The sequence below is a fragment of the Apodemus sylvaticus genome, chromosome 1 (assembly GCF_947179515.1).
Source record: "Apodemus sylvaticus chromosome 1, mApoSyl1.1, whole genome shotgun sequence".
Taxonomy (NCBI): domain Eukaryota; kingdom Metazoa; phylum Chordata; class Mammalia; order Rodentia; family Muridae; genus Apodemus; species Apodemus sylvaticus.
The window spans coordinates 78,806,133-78,826,817 of NC_067472.1; the positions used below are offsets into that span (position 1 = coordinate 78,806,133).

The 20,685-nt window shown below is 50.9% G+C and overlaps 1 protein-coding gene across 2 annotated transcripts; it reads right to left on the bottom strand.

The window, feature by feature from the left end:
* Nucleotides 1-1,712: 1,712 nt before the first annotated feature.
* On the bottom strand, nucleotides 1,713-20,652 carry Sez6l2 (seizure related 6 homolog like 2). Of its 2 annotated transcripts, XM_052198694.1 has the most exons (18): nucleotides 20,074-20,652; nucleotides 19,063-19,194; nucleotides 18,172-18,471; nucleotides 17,734-17,873; nucleotides 17,347-17,548; nucleotides 13,524-13,709; nucleotides 12,731-12,899; nucleotides 12,021-12,184; nucleotides 9,930-10,130; nucleotides 9,362-9,500; nucleotides 8,455-8,651; nucleotides 8,159-8,353; nucleotides 5,014-5,205; nucleotides 4,726-4,917; nucleotides 4,213-4,251; nucleotides 3,915-4,032; nucleotides 3,708-3,804; nucleotides 1,713-2,254 (listed from the first exon to the last, which is right to left on the bottom strand). In XM_052198694.1, exons 1-18 carry the CDS (start codon nucleotides 20,150-20,152, stop codon nucleotides 2,225-2,227), a joined length of 2,772 nt encoding a protein of 923 aa, XP_052054654.1. In that variant the 5' UTR covers nucleotides 20,153-20,652; the 3' UTR covers nucleotides 1,713-2,224. The 2 variants fall into 2 exon arrangements, with proteins under 2 accessions (XP_052054654.1, XP_052054662.1); XM_052198702.1 differs by lacking the exon at nucleotides 4,213-4,251.
* Nucleotides 20,653-20,685: the final 33 nt, after the last annotated feature.

A 20,685-nucleotide genomic window follows, 5' to 3' on the forward strand; every position in this document is an offset into this window, starting at 1 on the left:
GGGTGGCCACTCTTGATGGTCAGGAGAGCCTTTGCCTTGGGTTCTGAGGACCCTGGGCCTCTGCCTCTGAGGCGCTCTCTTACTTTGTGGGATCTCATGTTTAAGAGAATGTGCTAACTTGTTACCTACCAGACAGAAGGTGATGCAGGAAGCTCTGAAGAGTTTGTATTTCAGGCCCAATCTGGCTCATTTGAAGTCTGTTCGCCTCTTTCAACCTTACTTTCCTTAACTGAAAACTGAATAGCTGAGTAGTGGTGGTGTATGCCTTTAATCTCAGCACTGGGGAGGCAGAAACCCTTTCTCAAAAAACCAAACAAACGAAAAAACCAAACAAAAATACCCCCAAACTGTAAGTAATAAATTCCCCTAGTTTCACAAGTTCCTTACAAGGATTAAAAACAACAAAAAGTGGGTTATCCCTCTTAATCCTGAATAATCCCTGCATGTAGTAGGCAGAGGCAGGAAGACTGCTGCCAGTTCAGAGCATCAAGCCAGTGATGTCCTGTCTCAAAAACAGAAGGTAAAAAACCAACCACAATGTACATAGAATCCTGCCCACTCAGCAGGCCCTGCTGAAGGATCTGGGATTCAAGATCAACCTGACCACATAAGGCCCCATCTCAAAAACAAAAGTGTTCAGTACAAAAGCAATCTCAAATTTACTTAAGCTGTAATCAAGGCTACTTCGCTTGAGTCTGCTAAAATTCACCCCTTTTTAAATATTTTAGCATCTTTTCAAATATCCTGCAGACATTCAGCTGGAGTACACAATTTCAAATTAGTAAAATCAGCTCATTTGATTAAAAAAAAAACCTGGCAAATAGGCTAGACATTGGGTTGGGAGTATAAGCCACATGGCCTGCTTATACGTGACACCCTAAGTTCAGTTCTCAGCACCAAAAGAAGCTCTGGTCTGCATATAATGTAGATAGGATATTATGGGGAAATGGGCATTCTTGGTAGATGTGTCTAGGCATGGTGGCACACACCTACAGTCTCAGCACTTGAGAGACTGGTCAGGATTTCAAATTCAAGACCAACCTGGAGTATGGTGTGCTGATGCACGCCTTTAATCCCACCTCTTGAGAGGCAGAGGCAGGCAGATCTCCAGGAGTTCAAGGCAATGGTGAGTGGAGTCTACAAAGCAAGGTCCAGGCCAGCCAAAGCTACGGAGTAAAACCCCTGGGCTATAGCACTAAGAGAGAGGTAATAAATAAGCCACCAAAATCAGCAGGAAAAAGGACACAGAATGCACAACTGTTTGCAAACATTTTCAGAGGGGAAACTGCTCATGAGGGGAGTAGAAGGCTCACGGCTCCCTGGCTCTTCTAGCTGGAGGAACCTAGCGAGACCTAGTGGAGAGGTTGGTTGTGCCAGCCAGCCCTCTACAGGGGCAGAGCTTCAAGCCAAGTTTGTTGTTGGAAGACAGGGTCACTATGTAGTCCTTTATGGCCTGGAACTCGCTGTATAGGACCAGGCTGCCCTCAAAATTTGCCCGCTTTTACCACCCACAAGCTAGGACTAGAGGTATGCAACTTCGTACTGTGTACAGCTTTTGGACTCCAGGCCAACACCTGGGATACTGCCCCAAATTGGATTTCTATTTCCCTCCAAAGAACTTCCATTGTCCCAAACCCACTCTCCACGGGGCTCCCCACCACCGGCCCCAACACCTTGAGACCCATCTTTCTAGACTCACCAGCTCAGTTACAAGTGGTGACTTTCTGTTTATTGCTCAAAAACAAGAACTCAGAAGCAAATAAAGGTGGAGAAAGTGTGGGTGGGGAGACAGGGACGGGATGGGTTTGGGCCCACTTCTCTCCCTTCCTCCTCCTCACCCTCCAAGGCCCAGCAGCAGTCAGGCATCTAGGGGTAGGGAGCCTTCATGGCCATGGGATAGCAGAGCTAGGGACAGTTCTTGAGTAGGGCCCTGGCCTGGAGGAGTCCCAAGAGTTGCAAGGGGCGTTTCCTTCCCTGGGTCCAGAAATCAGTAGACTAGGGGTGAAAGGCCCCTTGTTTGGCAACTAAGAAGAGGCGGCTTTGGGCGGCAGGATGCTGGTTTATTTACTGTAGGGTCTCCAGGGCCATCAAAGCCCCCTCATGGGATGGGGAGACTATTTACACAGCAGGGGGGAGGGGAGCCAGAGACCAGGGCCAATGCTCCTCACTGCCCAGAACGATGAGAGAATGGGGGTCCTGGGTCCTGCAGACTTAGGCTTGGGGCTCAGATGGAAACTTCATACTCCCTCGTATCCTGAGGACAGAAAGCAGATAAATCAGAGTCAGTTGGGGATGAAGAGGCATCCACAGGAAAAGGGGGTGAGGCATATTTGTCTTGAGTGTGGTGGTACCAACCTGTAATTCCAACTACTAGAGAGGGAGAGGCAGGAAGATCACAACTCAAAGCTGGCCTGGGCTACAAACGTATCTCAAGGCCAGAGTGGAAAATTTAAACCCTGTCTCAAAAAAAAAAAAAAAGAGGACTGGAGACCCAGGCATGATGAAACATACACCTTTAATCCCCGCACTTGGAGGCAGGGGCAGGTGGGTCTGTGAATTTGAGGCCAGCCTGGTTTTATATAGAGTTCCAGACCTGCCAGTGCTATAGAGAGACTTGTCTGAAAATACAAAAGAACGAGACACTGAAAATGAAACTTTGACTTTACATAAGGCACTAAGTTCAGTCTCTAGTGCTAGGCACAGTCAAAATACCTTCATATTTTGAGACAGGGTCTCTCTGTGGAGCATTGTCTGTCCTGGAACTCTCTAGGTAGACCTGGCTGGCTTCAAACTCAGAGATCTGCCCGTCTCTGCCTTTGCCTCTGCCTCTGAAGTGCTGGAATTAAATTGTGAGCCACAATAAGACCTCTATATTTAAATATAGAGGAGCTGGAGAGAGAGCCCGGCAGCACTGGCTGCCTTTCGAGAGGACTTAGATTCCCAGCACTCACAAGCTGGCTCACAACCACTGTAACTCCTGCTCCAGAGGAGTTGATGCCCCCTTCTGGCATCGGAGGGCACTTACGCACTTGGTGTACTGACAGACAGGCAAACACCCATACACATAAAACAAGTTTAAAATTTTTAGAAATTGTTTTTTAGTAAAGATTTTTAGTCAGGTGTGGTGGTGCATACTTTAAACCCCAACATTCAGGAGGCAGAGGCAGGCAGATCTCTGAGAGTCCCATGCCAGCCTGGTCTATGTAGTGAGTTCCAGGGCAGCAGCAGGGCTACACAGTGAGACCTTGTCTCAAAACAACACCACCAAAAAATAAAACAAGCAAGCCAAGCTTCCTGCCTGGGTAGAATATATATATATATATATGTGTGTGTGTGTGTGTGTGTGTGCAATGTGTGTGTATGTATATATGTATATATATATGTGTGTATGTATTATATATAGATATATCCTATAGCATCTTAAGATGACAAAGATGTGAATTTCTGAAATGTCTTGAACAATTGGAAGGCTGAGCCTAGATGCCCGCTACGGCTTAGAGCTGTACCCTGTAGGCTCTGGTTCTCCGGTTTGCTGCAGTCCTTACTATTCCCTATTGTCTACATATAGCTCACTTTGGCATTGTCATGGCTTTTGTGGGCAAATGAGTTTGAAATCCCCCAAAAAGATCACAGGGACTTTGGAAGAAGATTATGAAGTCCTGAGGCAGACTGAGAGATGGGACGTCCCAAGGGGAGGGGAGACTCACCCCAGCTTCATACAGTGGGTTGCTGAAGTCGGACTCCACAGTAATGGGACTGTAGGAATGAGAACCGGAGAAGCCAAAGAGGGATTTTCCTTGTAGCCTGGAAAAGGTAGGGGGGCCGGTCTTATGTGGGAGCCCTTGAAGGCCCTCCCTACTCCCATGCCAGGTAAGCCCCCTGCCCTGGACAGCAGTCAAGAGCAGGGTACTTACTTAGTGTAGTATACATAAACGCCAATGCCAAGGACAATGACCAAGCCCAGGGGCAACAGGATGGCCAAAGCGAGGTTTCCACCCTCCAGCTGCCGGGATGGGTCTGTAGTCTGGGTCACTGGGGATGGAGGAAAAGTAGCAGATGAACCCAGGCTGCGCCCACTCCTGGGCTCTCCCAGCCTTCGGCCCTGGGCCTGGACCCTTGGCTTCACCCTCCGGGGCCTGGCCTCCTGCCCCCAGCCTTGACCTTGCCCCCCCAACCTGGCCAGGCCTGGTCTCCACCTGCACCCTCACTGACCTTCCAGTTTTCGGTTGTCCAGGAGCTCCTCATAGGCCACTGCAGGGAGAGGAGGGGGAGGGGGACGGGGTCTGAGCCAGGGAGGGAAGGAGACTGGAGAGGGCCAGAGCCGGGTGGGGCGGGTGGGCTGCACAGCCTGGTTCTCTGCCCTCTGTTCGATCTGAACTTGTCTTTCCGAGTGTGTGGGGGCCGTGGGGGCTGATGGGTCAGGGCCTGTCCTCTTCCTTCAGACCACTAAAGGTTCAAGGTTCCTGGACAGTCTGAGCCAGCCAGCTTCAGAATTTCTCACTGACAGCAAAACTCTCCCTCTATGTAGAGCGCCCTCACTGCATCCCTTGGTAATTCTGGGGCCTCTAATCTCCCCAGGTTTTCCAGCCATGCCTATAAGGAGGAGAGGCCACAGGACAGGCACTCGGCAGGGTCGGCCTTTGTTCTGGACTTTCTACCCAACTTTTCTAACCCTGTCTCTCCCCGTATACTGATATGCCCCTCCTGCCCTGTCTGCCCAGGCACCTTTGCAGAGTGGGGGCTGGCTGGTCCACTGGGAGGGGTGACCAGGTACACAGGTGATGGTGACCTCGCCAATGAGCTCGAAGCCTTCATAGCAGAAGAAGCGCAGTGACTCGCCCGCCTGGTAGTGATGCTTGTACAGTGTCTGGTAACCATTCTCAGGCACACCAGGGTTCAGGCACGGCTCATACTTTACTGCAGGGAGCACACCAGCCACATGCCCACTTAGATACTGAACAGGCTCAGTCTGGGTCCCCCAGTCCTCCCTTCCCTGGGTGTCCCCAAACTTACAGGCGCATTTGGGGACCCGATCACTCCACTTGGGTGTGCCCGTGTCCCGGCTGTAGCAGGTGAGCACAGCTGCGCCTTCCAGGCTGTACCCTGGCAGACAGCGATACTGGACGTGGGAGCCCACGGGAAAACCAGCATCCGAGGCTGTCCGGTGGCCATTGGTGATCTCGCCAGGGTCAGCACAAGTCATGACTGGGACAGGACAGACAGGTTAGGGGTTGCCACGGTCTTAGCAGATTGTCTGGAAGCAGGGCTCACAGAGGCCTGAGCTTCTGCCATCTCCTCAAAACAGCCCTGTCCTCTTCTCAAAATCCCTTAGAAGGATACAGGTTATAGCCAGAACACTTCAGGGTCAGTGGGTTTGATCCTGATGGTGCAATGCACTTTGGGGCTAAAGGAAGGAATATGAGTTCAAGACCAGCCTGGGCTACATAGCAAATTCCAGAGCAGGACACCCTGAATACACAATGAGACCCCATGGCTGGGGACAAAAAGAGTGTGTTTTATATTTCTTCTGAAAACAGGTAAGTGTGGGGCAAACCTGGTATTTAGGTAAAATTAAAAATATTTAATTAATAGAGCACATTAACAGAAGCGCCCATATTAAAAATATAATCAATATATCAGAGCACATTAACGGAAGCCCGGCACTGTCCCTGGCATGACAGATCATTCTTGTTTTTTTTTTTTTTTTTTTTTTTGGTTTTTCAAGACAGGGTTTCTCTGTGTAGCCCTGGCTGTCCTGGAACTCACTTTGTAGATCAGGCTGGCCTCGAACTCAGAAATCTGCCTGCCTCTGCCTCCCAGAGTGCTGGGATTAAAGGTGTGCATCGCTGCCACCACAGCCCAGCTATGGCAGATCATTTTTATGGACAGAAGTTGGTGTCTCAAGACAAGATGGCTCTTGTGTCCCCCACATTTCCATGGTGCCTAGCCCACTTTACTTATACTTGATTTCCAGTGCCACTGTAACAGAAGGTCATAATCACAGCCTTTGTGACTGTAGACCACATATATGTGTTCATATATGTGCATGCAGAGGCCTGAGGTTGATGTTGAGTGTCTCTGACTATCACTCTATACCGTATGTCCTGAAACAGAGCCTCTTACTGAATCTGGAGCTCACCTGTGCAGCAGAGCTGTCTAGCCAGTGAGCTCCAGTGACCCTCCAAGCCCCTACCTCTGCGGGTTACAGACGTGTACCACCACACCTGGCCTTTATGCCCATTCCGGAGGTCGGGTTCAATCAAGTTTTGATGCTTGTTGTGGTATCTGAGCTACCTCTCCAACCACATGGCCTTTGATTCATACAAGCCTGTGCTAGACACCCTGAGAGATACTTAACCCTGATTCTCCGGAGAGATCAATGTTACTACCATTTCCCTTGTGGCCCAGGCCTTGGTACTTAGCCAAGCTGGAACCTGCCAGATCAGGGCCTTGGAGAACTGGATAGATCCTGACACTTGAGTCTCAACACAGCAGCAGACTCAGCGTGTAGCCTGGGCAATTTTCCAAGGCTAGCCTTGGCTACACAACCTGACTGCTTAGCTTACTCATGTCCCTGTTCTGTGAATCATCCAAGGAAGAGGCGCTGTGCTGGTTACACAGTCCTCCTTGAGTCCAGCCTGAATCTGGCTTTCTGAAACTCCTCCCCATTCACTCCACCATTGCAGCTTCCCTGGGGGCTGTTTCCAAGAACTACAGCAGAATGGGAATGGGTCCGTGGTGACACATGCCCTTGATCCCAGCACTGGGGAGGCAGAGGCAGTCAGATCTCTGAGTTCCAATGTAGGCCTGGTCTACAGAGTGAATTCTAGGACAGCCAGGGCTACACAGAGAAAGCCTGCCTGGAAAAAGTAATAAGGGGTGGGGAAAGAACTAAAATCAATCTTTGTGTCAGTTTCCCCAGTTTTATTTTATTTTTGCTTTTTCAAGACAGAGTTTCAAGACATGGTTGTTCTGGAACTTACTCTGTAGACCAGGCTGGCCTTGAACGCAGAGATCCTCCTGCTGGGATTAAAGGCATGCACTACCACCACCACTACTTAACTAATTTCCTCAAAGTTAAAGAGACAAGATATTACTTCTTTCTACTATTTGCTTTATTTTATTTGGTTTTTGTTTTGTTGTTGTTGTTGCTTGTTTGTCTGTTTGTTTGTTTGAGATAGGTCTTACTAAGTAGCTATGGCTGGCCTTACACTTATAGAAATTTCCTGTTTCATCCTCTCATCCCCACCCCAGGGTCCTTGGGCTTTTCAGACATGGTTAGCTTTGAACTCATGATCTTTCTGCCTCAGCTCCCCAAGTGTTGGGGTTACTGGTGTGTGCCAATGTGCCCAACCTTTCTTAAAAAGTGAACAAAGACTTCAGGCTCTTGTAAGCCTCCTCCTCTGAGGTAAATGTGGCCCATCCCTGGGTGAATGGAGCCACAATGCAGTGCTTGGAGCTGTGGCTTGCTGTTTCCGTGCCCCGGCCCTGTATGAAATGCTGCCTCTGCTCCACAAATGGCCCTCTCCTACTCCATCCATGGCAAAGCCAAAGCTCAGAGGCCTTTGAGATCCATCAAGGTAGGAAAGAGCCAGAAACCTGTCCTGTAACCATAGCCCAGAGCCGGACTTCGGTGATCGCATTAAAACAAGTCTAGTCCACTAGTAAGCCTTGATTCTAACAGGGTGACTTCCCAGAGTCAGCTGTCGGGGAACTGAGAGTTTGGTTGAGGCTTGGAAGAGAACTAAGAGTGGATGGGGCAGAGCCCAGAAGCAACTTGGCAGAACCCCTGTGGGGGAGGGAGTCAAACCTGGCAGGGGTGGAATCAGGAGTGGGAGGGGCTGGACCTTGATGGAACAAACAAACAAACAAACAAACAAACAAACAAAGCTGGTGGAACACACTGGATGAAAGGAAAGCAGCCTGAGCTAAAGGCAGGGTGTGTGTGTGTGTGTGTGTGTGTGTGTGTGTTTCAAGACTTAAGGTCATAGGGCTTAAGGTCATAGGGCTTAAGGTTATAAGGCTTAAGGTCATAGGGGTTGGGCTTGAAGACTCAGGCAGGACTACTCAGGGCTAAAAGAAAGGAATCCAAGAGGGACAGGAAGGGGTGAAGCCATGGCCAGAGCGCAGGTTTAGAGGTGGGGCTGGCCCTACTCACTCTTTTGGCAGGCAGGGGGCGCCGCGCTCCAGGACAGGTCCCATTGGCAAGTGAGGATGTCTGACCCCAGCAGTTCGTAGCCAGGCTCACATTGGTAGGTGAGCACTGTGCCCCGGATAAGGTCCCCGTGGGATGCTGTCCTCCAGCCCCACTCAGGAGGTGGCAGCTCCGGGCACGTATCGTTCCTCGGGACCTCTGCAGTGAAGAGGGGAGGCCCTTCCAGCTTCAGGGGACCTCGCGCTGGTACCCCTTCCCTGCCAGACCCCTGGCCATCCAGACCTCCTTGCCTTCCATACCTTTGAAATGTAACACGAAGCCCTGGCCTAGGCCCGGATTTGGGGGCCCAGGGGGTGCCTGAAACTGCAGAGTGAGATCAGGTCCGGAGGAGAGGAGGCGGCGGCGTGGCTGAGGCCCCCGCAGCTGGGCCAGGACTCGAGCGCTTGGACCGTCCCCATCGAACAGGGTTAGCATATCCCCTTCTCGAACATTCAAGCTGCGGTGAGGGGGATCAGACAATTAGGCCAACCACCACTAACCCTCTCATCACATTCCGCCCAATCGCTCAGTCTTAACTAGATCTGCCCCGAATCCCCCTCTCAGTTTTGACCAGTCTAGGGTTCCCTCCAGGTTTCCAGAGGTGGGTTGGCTCCTCCCCACTCCGATTCCTCATCTTCAAGCCTGTACATTCCTAGCTCCATCCACTCTCCAGCCTGATCAATAATAGACCACAGCCCTTCCAAACTCAGATGCTGGATTCTGCCTGTTTATCTGTTTTGGGCCCCTGCTCACTGTCCTTCTCTCCACTCACGTGACCGCCTCATACCAAATGAGCCTACTGACTTGCACCTGCTGACTTTGTACTAGCAATAAGGTACCAACTTGGGACCAGGGTCCCTTTGCTCAAGAAGCCATGTTACACACACACACACACACACACACACACACACACACACACAGGTATAGCTCAGTGGTAAAGCATTTGAAAGCAGAACCCGCCAGACCTGCAGCAGCCCATGACGTGGGCTATGCTAACTCTTATTCTCCAAGTGACTTGAACCCAGGTCTCCCACCTCTGTCCTGTACCCTCAGAACACCATGGAACCCAAGGAACTCTGTGTGAGCTCAGAATGCAGGTTAGTGCCCTCTCGCACACCTCAGAGAGATCCCACATCCATCACACACGCTACCGTAACCCAAACATACATTTCAACTTGGAGCAAGATGCGCTTCTCTTCCTGGACGTGCAGGCCCCACACGCAGTCTTGGCCAGGGCTATAACTCTGGGGCCAGTCGGGAGAGAGTACCACTCCAGCTGGCTCAGACAGCTCTCCTCCACACATGGCTAGGGAAGAGGTGTCAGGTTCAGAACCCGTGTGGGCACATGTTCTCCATTCACCAGTCCTCATTGTCCTAGGCAGTGTGCACAGGCCACCTCGGTCTTGCCATAACCAGGTTTTATTCTGGTTGCTTCTCTAGGCCTACCCTCAGTTAACCCCACCCACTTTCCAGCTTACTCACCACCCAATCCACACTCGGCCTAAATCTAGTTCTAGCTTTAGAAGCCTTTTGGGTCTGAGCCTGAATTCATAACAAGTCCAGAAATTACTCCCCCAAGAAAGCAGTCTCTGAAGGGGCAGAGCTTTACCCAGGCTCTGGGTTTATATGTTTTAATGTTCACTCAGATCTCCTGCACAATGCTTTCCCGGGGACCCAGCCTCGGGGCCAGTCTTCTGTGGCTGAAGGGGTCGGTGGAATGAGAGGGCTTACTTACCCTTGCAGGCTGGCTCTGTGTCGTTCCAATGGGGTTCGGTGGGATCCACACATTCGATAGCATTGGGGGGCCCTGGTGGCTCCAGGGCGTATCCTGGGAGGCATGAGAAGGTGGCCAGTGCCCCGGGGCGGTACTCAGGGTCTGTAGTGGTCACATTGCCGTGGGCCAGGAAAGGGGGGAAGCATCGGTCCTCCTCAAAGGCTAGAGAAGGGTTGGTCACAAGCATTAAGCATTAGACAGATCTCAGGAACTCATGCTGAAGACTTATGATGGCTTTGGGTGTGGCTAGGCCCCTCATAGGTTGTTTGCTTTGGTATCTAGAGATAGGGGTCTCACTATACAGTTCAGGCTGACCTTGAATTTGAGATCTTCCTTCCTCAGCCTTCCAAGTGGCTGCTGGGACCATGTACCTGTGCCAACCACCATTTAGAGTTAGCACCATAGTACTAACCACCGTTCTATAGACAAGGACATCTTCAGACAAAAAGCCACCTGCTTGGGGTCAGCTAGGGGCCAACTACAGAGGCAGAGCTACAATCCTGAACGATTAGTTCTCAAACACAGACATTTGGCTTTGGAAACAGCAAGGGGCCTGGGAAGGGGTGCTTCTGGAAAGCTGGCTTGCGTAGGTGTGTTCTAGCCTCAGAAATAACATTTGGATTCTGATCATCCACACTGTTGCTAGAATCCAAAATTATAGCTAGTGCAGAAGCTGCTCAACTTTTACGGAGGACCAAATCGGCGAAATGAACATCTCATCTCTAGAGCCATTTTTTTTTTTTTTTTTTTTTTTTTTTTTTTTTTGTCCATCTGACTGTATTTTATCTACAAAACCACCTAGGATTCAGGGGAAGATTCTGAAGCTCACAGCACAGCAGTGGCCTACTTGGACAGACAGATAAGGATTCTCACCGAAACACAGACTGCTCCTTAGCACTTTCAGAACTCATCATATTCTGGGTTTCTGCAGATTTACTACCACATTTTGTATTACTTAACCTAACAAGGCATCCTGCGCAAATCCCATCCATTTCCCAGGTCCCAGGGCCAATCCCACTTCTTTGTAAGCTATTCAAAACTACATCCTTCTAATCTGAGCATTTCCCTTTATTACCTCTTTCTTTGTTCTTAAGACAGGGTTTCTCTGTGTAGCCCTGGCAGTCCTGGAACTTGCTCTGTAGACCAGGATGGCTTTGAATTCAGAGATGCCCCCATCTCTCCTTCCTGAGTGCTAGGAGTAAAGGCGTGAGCCACCACTGCCCAACTCTTCCATTGTCTCTTGCTACTGTTTTTACAAATGCTCAGCCATGCTGTTGTGTAGATAAGATACAGTCAGATGGGCAGGAAAATGCTCTGGGGATGGGCATTCTGGTTGACTTGGTTCTCTGTAAAAGTTGAGTCACCATGCAAGTCACCATTCCCTCCCCCCCCAGCTGCCCTCCACCTTCCTCTCTCACACCATCTCCTTATGCTCCGTCCTAGAGGCCACACCTAACTGCCATGACTACTGATTCCTTCTGACCTGCCCAACATCCATTCTTCCTTCTGGTACCCGCTCCCCTATTCTCACTAGGTGGAATGTGCTTTCCTTACTCCTAGTCCATGAGGTTGGTTGTGACCAAGCAGAGACAGCCATGCCATTCAAACCTCGACCATGATACTGCCTGGTTTAATTGAACTTAATCAAGTCAATGAGAACCATTTCTGCAATCATTGCCCAGGCTCTCACAAGCATTTCCTTTCTCATTTTCATTTCATTTTTTTTTTTCCCTGATGGCATTAAGTACGGTGATAGCCTGTAAGAATGTAGTTAGGTCCACTACACAGGGAGAGCTTCCATGCCAAAGAAGTCACTGCACAGTAAAAAACTAAAAGACAGAGAACTGTCCACTTGGCTGTATACTGGATCTGGCCATGTCTGAGACTGAGTTAGAAGAGACTACTTGGAATAAAAAGATGTCCCTGTGAAGGCATCCCTGTCAGGTATCAGAGACCAACCACAAGGAGGAGGGTATGTGCCTGTGACCATTCCTCGAGCGAGGAAGAGGAAATGCTGTGGACTTGGGCGTGGTCAGGAAGTAAGATTATTACCTTCAAATCGGAGGCTGAGCAGCAGGGGGTTAGCTGGTGTCTCTGAAAGCAGTTCCACATAGAGGGACTGGGCGTCACTGATGAGACCACGCTCAGGGACATCATCCATGTCAGAGTCATAAATCACAGGGGACAGGGGGCTTCCCCCTGAGCGCACCATCAGCCTGGGATGAACACAAGGGTGGCAGGTGCATTTTCCTGCCTGCTCTCCTGGCTTGTCTTCATAGCTGCTGTCATCCAACGCTAGCCCATACCATGCATTCTCTTAAGCCCCAATGTATTTGATCTTGTTTGATCTTTACAAGGACTCTTGAGTCAGACACTATTATTAACCCCTCATTTTACAGGTGAGGATGCAGAGGCACAGAAAGACCGGGTGCTCAGCTTGAGAGCCCACCGCAAAGCAACAAAGAACGGGAGAATGGCAGCATGCACGTTTCTAATGCTTATCGTGTCCTAGGCACCACTCCAACTGCCTTACATGTCTTAATGCTTTTATTAATTGAGCATTTGGAAGGGTGCTGTTTGTCTCTATTCTACCAACGAGAGCTGAGATGCTCCCAGGTCCACCGAGGCATCTAAGGTTTGCATAGCTGCACTCTCTGAGAAGATTACGACAAAACTCGGTTTGACACCTCATCCAGTATCTCCCCTGAAGCCCCCCAGCTTTCCCAAGGCGGCCACCTCTGACCCAAAGCCCGGATTCTTACCGGTCATTGTCCTCATCCAGTGAGACTCTCTCAAAGTGCAGGTGTAGCCGGCGTCCCTCAGCCGCCTCAATGACCCAGCGGCAGGTGAGGTTGGGCCCCGCAGCTCCCCCAGGCTCAGGGGACACAATTCGACCCAGTGTGGCATTGTGGATGGTGCCACCACAAGATGCTGTGGGCAGAGAGAGAACAGGAAGGCTTTAGCCCTTTCTCAGGCCTGATCTAGAACTTGGTGGGTACTGGCCAGGGATGGCCTCTGCCCCATGCATTTAGCAGAGAGACAGGACCTTCTCTAGGTTGCTACCAGGCCTGAAATAGAGGCCTATGCATCGAACTGCTAAAATGAAGCCTCTGGAGAGGTGGGTACCTTCAGTTAAGGAGACTGAAATCTTAAGGAGTTAAGATTTCAGTCAAAATCGAAACTCTCAGATGGGAAGCTCTGAAGGTCGGCAACCCTAGAAGCATTTTAAGCTTGGTGGATAGGTTGCAGAATGAAGATCTTAGGACCAAGAGCTACCAGCCAGGAACCCCAAACATAGCTCATTGAAATGAAGCCTTCTCCAAAGAAAGGGCGTCTACAAGTGGTAACAGGATGGCAAGCGCCAACTGGGACATCCCAAGACAAGACTGGAGCTTCTCTAAGGAAGGAGACCATCACTGTAGAGACCTCTAGGGGAGACCCTGGCATTGGGTCTCAGCAACTAAAAGCTTCAAGATGGATTCTCCCCAAAGATGGTGATTTTCCAGCTCACCCCCACCCCTAGCCAGGACAGAAGTCCTTCAATGAGAGACTCACCTGTGCAGCTAGGGGGCTCACCAGTCCAGGCTGGCCGAGTGCCATTGAGGCAGATGAGGGTCTCCTCACCCTGCAGCTGGTATCCTGAGTCACAGTGGAAGGTGGCAGTGCCCCCAGGATGCAAGTCTGTCACGCTCACGTCCCCATGGGCTGGCCGGGGTGGGAAGCCGCAGCTCAGAAGGTATGCTGGACAGGTCAAAGAAGAGGAAGAGGGGCTGTTGTTCCATGGCAGTGAGTTCTCAAATCCATTCCTTGGTCCTTCTGCAAATCCCTCCATCCCCTATTCCCAGGGAACGAACCGGCTCCATGCCGAGTGCACACTGAAGGGAAGCTACTCCTATGCTGGCTCTCTGCCTCATAAAGAGGCAGTGTCAGCAGTGCTCACCTCTGGCCTTGGCCATTTAAGGTGCTTTGGCCATTTATAGATAAAAGTTATCTTAGAGCCTGGTCTTATTGGTTGCAGCACCTCAAGTAAATCGACCGAGTACCCTGACTCCCATCAGTACTAACAACAAAAGGCATCTGCAGAGATGGTTCAACTTCAGACTCAATTTACAGTTTTAAAGGTAGGCGGAGAAAGAACACAACCCACTTCCTGGAGGTGGATGCAGAGGCTCCCGCTGGTGAAATGCTCTGTGGCATTTTTCTTCACAAATTTTCTTGTATGGAGGTACACACGCACACGGCTTGCAGCCAGGCCAGACACAAGACACTGCCTTAGGCATGTTCACTGAAGGCCTTACTCTCCAGCACCCCTGAGGGATCCTTTAGTGGAAGTGGAGTGCTCTGCTTTCCTTGAGAAGTTGATTTGTCTTCTATCTCTTGCACTGAGAACTACGTGGCCTCCCTTTTTGCGATGACTTTGCTTTTCCCCTAGCAACAGTGACCTGTTCATCCACATTCAAGTCATTTTGTCCTCAGATTATCCTCTCCTGAGCTGTTTCCCCCGCACACACTCTGAGCAGTCGCATCACTTCCGCCCTTTCTCAATGCCTCTTGAAACTATTCAGCCTGGGGAGTGGGTAAGGTGGAGTGTGGTTTTGTAATGTAGCCCAGGTTGGCCTTAATTTCTCAATCTTCCTGCCTCAGCTTCTAGAAAATCTCACCACCATGCTCAGTTTCCAAGGCTGTGTCTTGTAGGGGGCACAAGCCAGTTATAGCCAGCAGAAGGCTTTGTCTTTCCTGACTCTGGAACCTTCGGTGACTCTGTCAGAAACCTATCCCCTCCACATTTCAAAAGTCACCAAGCATTTATCTAGCAGTGGGGACAGACAGAAACAAAACAAGCCCATAACTTGCCTTTCTGGAGTCCCCAGTCTACTAAAACTAGACATAGAAACAACTATCTAAAGTACAGCAGGTTGGGTAAATGCCAACCCTTTGTGACCAACAGAGCCAAATCTGGATGTTTTAGCTTGATCGGTCCAACAAGTCCTTAAGTTGGTACTTAGCTCCTAAGGCTCTGCAACCCAGTCTGTGACTCCTTCCTATCTCATGGTCTTTTCTTTTTCGTTTTCCCTCTGGTGATGGAATTAAATCTAGGACATTATTCATGTTAGACAAATGCTCCCCCATGAACTATACCCCTAGCCCTTGTGAGAGACACGAGCTAACTATGTAGCCTTGGCTATTCTGGAACTCTCTATGTAGACCAGACTAATCTTGAGCTCACAGAAACCATCTGTCTCTGCCTCCAAGTACCATCTACACCTAGCTACCCTTTGATTTTTTTTTTTTTTTTGAGACAAGATCTTACTATGTAGTCCAGGCTAGCTTTGAACTCTTGTATCTCCTGACTCAGCACCCAGAGAGCTTGAGTTACTTGCATGTACCACCTCAGACTAACCATCTCCGTATCTTTGCCCATTCCTATGCTTCCACATGCAAGGCTTTCTAGGCTGTTTCTGATCTTTGAAAGAGTAAGTTAAGTACCACTCCTTCCAGGAAGCTGTCTAGACTCTCCCTGTTCCCACAAGATCTCCCCCATGTTCAATTCTATATATGTCATTTTCTCATCACATTACCTATTATCTGTTACCACTATGAGACTGAAACACTGCCTGAGCAGGTTGACCTCACACTGTGAAGGGGTTCCTCTCACTAATATAAATAATCCATACTAGTAAGGGGATTGGTCTGAAATCTAAATAAAAACGTTATATGCAGGATTGGGGATGTAACTCAGTCACTAATACCTAGTTCTGAATTAACCAGGCCTATAATCCAAGCACTAGGGAGGAAATGGTAGGAGGATCAGAAGTTCAAGGCTATACTTGGCTACATAGTTGAGTTCCAGGCCAGTCTAGATCACACGAGACCCTGTCTCAAAACAACAGGACTTCCTGCCCAAGGGGCCTCATGCCAGTCACCCCACCCTCATTTTAGGAATGACCATGGGGCAGAGACTTGGTCATCTGGTTTCTGACTCCTCAATAAAGTTTCAGGTGCCCGAGAAAGCGATGCAACCTCAAACCTTCTCCCTCCTCGGAGAGATGGAGCTGACTCCACCCTCTCTGCATGAGAAGCAGTGGCTGGGGTAAAGGACTTTGCACATGGCAAATTTGCTGACCTTGGGCTGGCACTCTAGACATGAGGCCACAGTTAGAACAGATTAAGGAGGGCTTTAACAGTGCCTCTGTCCAAGAATGCCTGCAGGAGCTGCAAATAAGGGAAACTAGTGACGTCCCCTTTACGAAACAGCCCTGCTCTCCTCGCTGTTCCACTTAGCCTGGGAGTCCTAGTTTTGATGCCCCAGGGAAATGGCTGTTAAAGGAGCCGGTGGGCTGCTCTTTATTTTCATTTTCCATCTGATGTCTAGCATCCCAAGGCACGCATGCTTTTGTCTCCAACAACCAGGTCCCTGGCACCAAATACAAGCCCTAGTTCACTGGTCTCTCCTACAGGCCTGGTGGTAGGAGCTTCTGCCTTGAACAATCGACCCTCAGCACATGAGGAAGGGACGCTCGCTGCAGCCTCAATAAGATGCACATGGTGTCCGGGAAGAAGGGGGACGGCTCTGCTTTGGCCGTGGGAGCACTGACTGACGTTGCTGAGGTTTTTACTGTGTTCCAGACCCTGTCTTAAATACTCCACAGGTACTAACTCACCTGATCATCCTAGTTCACAGTAAGTTTTCTTACTTCTGCTTTCCCGACAGAGCCACGAGACACAGAAAGGTGAAATAAACTGCCCTGGGTCACATGATGCAGACAATCCTACCTTCTGTCTCTCTAAGGGCTCCATTTTCTCTCCTCTCTGGGACTTGGAATTGTTCTTCCAATCCATTCCAGTTGCTTCTTTCTCTTTCTTCCTCCCACCCTTCCCCTGGCCAGCTCATCCCGTAGGTCTCTTCTTAGTCACCACCTCCTCCAAGAAGCCATTCCTATATCCCTCAGAAAAACACTGGTCCCTTTGATTCTTACTCCCCTGGCCTGGCCTCTCCTCCAGCGTAGTCCTTTCCCGATGGACACCGCCATTCCAATTACTCTCTGTTTCTACCCAGATCTTCAGCTCCTTAAAGACAGACTTAGAGTGAGCTTATTCACTGTTTTCCCTGCGGCAAACACAGAGCCTGGTGTGAAGTACTCAGTAAAAATTCATCGAATGGAATAGTGAATTCCACTCTACTTGGATTCAGTCACCTGCATTTACAGATCCAGGAATGCGTGAGAAAATGTACACGTGTGTCTTTTGAGAGTCCTGCCCCCACAGGGTCCCAAGCAGGAGGAAGATTCTCTCAGAACCCTGAGTCAGAAGGACCCTGGAGATGTCTTCTGTACCCTAGATGGCTCTTGTCCCTCTAATGGCCCTTCAGACTCCTCACCCTGATAGTGAATCCTGAAGCCATTGCCCCTTGGGACCCGAGGACTCTGGAAATGCAGGAGCAGCCGGTTTGTGGGGCTCCGAAGCACTTGTCCTTCTCCCAGCATGGAGGAATTGGCCAGGAGTCTGGGGGCCAGGCCTGGAGTACCCCCACCGGCCAGCACCAGGAGCTCCTCCTCCTGAGACAGGTTGAGCGTCTGCACCTAGAGAAGCCAGATACAGGGAGGCCAGGGCACATCAGCAGGGGAGGGGTCACATGACCACCTAAGCCCCTATGCCCCAAGTTGCAGAACTCTGAAGGAGTTTTCAGATTATCTAAGTCAGCAAACAGGTTCATCGATTCCCAGGCCAGATTTAGTCACTTTCAAAGGGCACCACAGAAAAGTACCTGAATCTCAATGCCATAACCAGGGTAGACATGGATGCTGTAGGTACAATCTAGGAGCTCCACAGAGCGGCTGGCGGTGCTTCCCAAGTCCGGAGACTCCACAAACCCTTCACCCTCCGAGATGTTGTTATTGCACAGAACTAAAGAGATATAAGTGGCTGGGACTGAGAGGTCCTGTGTGACGCCCTCCCAGGCAAGCATCTTCAGGGCTGGCCTGTATCCGCACCACCCTTCACCATCTTTATCCGGTGCTCCCTTTCTATCTCTACTGAGTCCTTCCCCAACTACAATATGGATGGAAGGCCACAGGAGAGCCCTTGGATCTTAACGCTGGCCTTTTGTCATTACCCCTCTTCGACCTAAATCTTCCACATGTTCCATGCAGCTGTCCCTCATCCAACCCCACACGGGAGCCTCCATGCCTTCCCATCACCTCACCTGGGCTGGTGACAGTAGTGGTGACAGTCGTTGTGGTGATGATGGTGGTGGTGGTTTCCTCCTCTCCTCCTTCGGGCCTGAGGGGTGGGACTGGGGAGGCGGGGCCAGGTGGGGGCGGGGCTGTAGTCCCAGGGGGTGGGGTCAGCAGCTCTGGCGCGGTGGGGCCTGCCCCCCTGACCCCCTTAGGGGTGACAGCTGTCGTCAGAGGCCCTGTCCCTGGCTCAGTGGCACGTGGCAGGGAAGGTCCTGCAAGAGTCTGGCCGGCTGGAGGGGTGGCTAGTGTGGGGTCTGGGTCAGATCCTGAGATAATTTAAGGGTAGTCAGCACACAGGAGCAGCAAATTGGCCCATGGGGGTGGGGAACAGCTTAGAATGAAACACCCCAAAACCTCCCCACAGGGTACGGCCCCATTTCCCCTTACCCACACAGGCTCTCCACCACAGTCTCTCAAGATTTTTCAGCTAAAGCTCCCTTTCTCTTTCCACCAGAGTCTTGACAGCCCCCTTGAGCCTCTCCCCACCCTGACCTGGCTCTCCCCCTGCCTGCCCCTCCCTTCTCTGTCCTGTGGAGCTCTCGCTGGAGCTTTTCCATGCCTGGCATCCTTAGTGCTCTCTGGTTTTACGATCCTGGATCAACTGCTAGCTGTGCATCGCTCTGCCATTTGTTGTCTGAATTCACATCTCTCTCTGTATACATGACCTCTTGACTGTTCATCATTTTGTCCCTGTCTCTGGTTCTGTGGAGGGTCAGCTTCGACTCTTTCTCAGCTTGCCTCTCCTGACTTCCATGGGCTTCCCAGGGGTCTCTGCACCTTCTTCCCTCTAGCCAGGCACGCCATCTCTCAGAGACAGAGCCGCTCTTTCTACTTCTAAGACATGTTGTGGGCCTCACCCGGCAAGAAGCCGATCTCTGGGCCCTTCCGCAGCAAAGCCCCGTGGAGCAGCGCAGCCAGGTCCTCAGAGGCTGCTGTGGGAGCCTCACTTCCAGGCTCTGGCACCATGTCATCCTCCTTCAGGGGCAGACCTAGGAGGTGAAGGCCTGTGAGCCTCTCCATTCCTCTACCTCCCATCCGTATCTGGAAAGGATTTTTCCCAGAGCACATCTTATCGGACACTCAGGGGGTCCCAGGCTGGGCTGAGAGCCAAGATCAGAGGAGTTGCTCCAATCGGCCCTCTCCCTCCTAGAGTTCCAGCTCCTGGTCTCTGGGCCTTCAGTGAGAGTCCCAGTTAGTACTAACCCTGGACAGCTCTAGCAGGGCAAGCTTTGGAGCTGCTTTCTAGTCCTCCACAGGGACACACTCCCCTGACCCCAAAACTCTGAGGCGAGTCTGACAGCATCTCCCAGACTGCTTCTGCAGCGCCAGCTTTCTCTTTTGGGTTTATGCCTCTGCAGACAGTCTCTCTCTCTCTCTCTCTCTCTCTCTCTCTCTCTCTCTCTCTCTCTGCAGTCTTTGCAGCCTCTGCTGCCTTCTCTGGACTCTGGCTGGGGATCAGAGTAGAGTCAGGGATTGAATATCCCTGCTTGTGTACGTCTGTCTTTGTCCATTTGTCCAAGAACATTTGTTTGAACAGCGCCCGTCATCTCTCCCACACCCCCATCTCCCACCCAGGTACCCTGCCTGCTGCTACCGCCTCCGCAGAAATCCACCCAACTTCCCCCAGCTCTTCTTCCTGAATTTAACCCCTAAAATACAACGAAACGCTCCTCTTATTCATTCCTCTACCTCCCTAGTATTAGGAGTTCAAGGGTTCCACATACCAGTCAGAGAGCCTTGGCCTGCCCCTTCCCAGTCAACTGTGCCCCTCCCTTCCCCCCACAAGCTCGGAAGACTCAATATCTTCAGAGAAAGAAGGTAGAGGACCCACGAGAACCTTCCCAGGGCCCACCCCCACATGTCCTTACCCTCAATCCAGGCACAGCTCAGCAGAATTAGGAACAGCAGCTGGGAAGGCGGCGGGTGCTGGGCCTTGGGAGTCCCCATGGCGACTCACGCTTATTTCTCTTCTCTGTGGCTCTTCTGAATAATCTAGCTGTCACTTTCCCTCCGCGTCCTTTTATCTTTTCCTTTAATTTTGCTTTCCTGCTAAGGGTCAGCAAAGCAAGGCAATTTTTCTTCCTTTGGGATGGAGGCGCAGAATTGGCCTAGGGGTTGCTTGGAGTCCGCCCCCTTTTGCTCAATCTTTATCCTTTGCTCTGCGATCTATGGCAAAGGGGGGCGCGGCTCCCGCTGCGGGGGGTGGGGCCGAGAGGGCCGAAGGTTATCCCCTTGTTCGGGAGCTTGGGCCCTCCGGGATAGATAGATGGATAGATAGATAGCCGGGGAAAGTGGGAGGAGAAAGGCAGCTTCCGGGGGTCCAGGGTGGGCTGGAGGATCCAGAGGGCCCTTCTGGGGTTCCACCGGGGCTTATCACGGAGAGGAAGAGGGAAGGGGTTGCGGAACCAGCGAAGCTGAAGCTCGGCCACTGGAGCTGCGGGAGGGAGAAGCTGAGAAAGGTGTCAAGCCCACGTCAGATC

Bases quoted from the DNA above. Each gene is read 5' to 3' on its own strand.
- Sez6l2 (XM_052198694.1), bottom strand. From the start codon at position 20,152: ATGGGGACTCCCAAGGCCCAGCACCCGCCGCCTTCCCAGCTGCTGTTC. The intron at 4,033-4,212 runs GTCAGTGAGGGT...CTCCATCCCCAG, and splicing joins GGACAACCGAAAACTGGAAG to TGACCCAGACTACAGACCCA. The intron at 3,805-3,914 runs GTAAGTACCCTG...TACCTTTTCCAG, and splicing joins GTTTATGTATACTACACTAA to GCTACAAGGAAAATCCCTCT.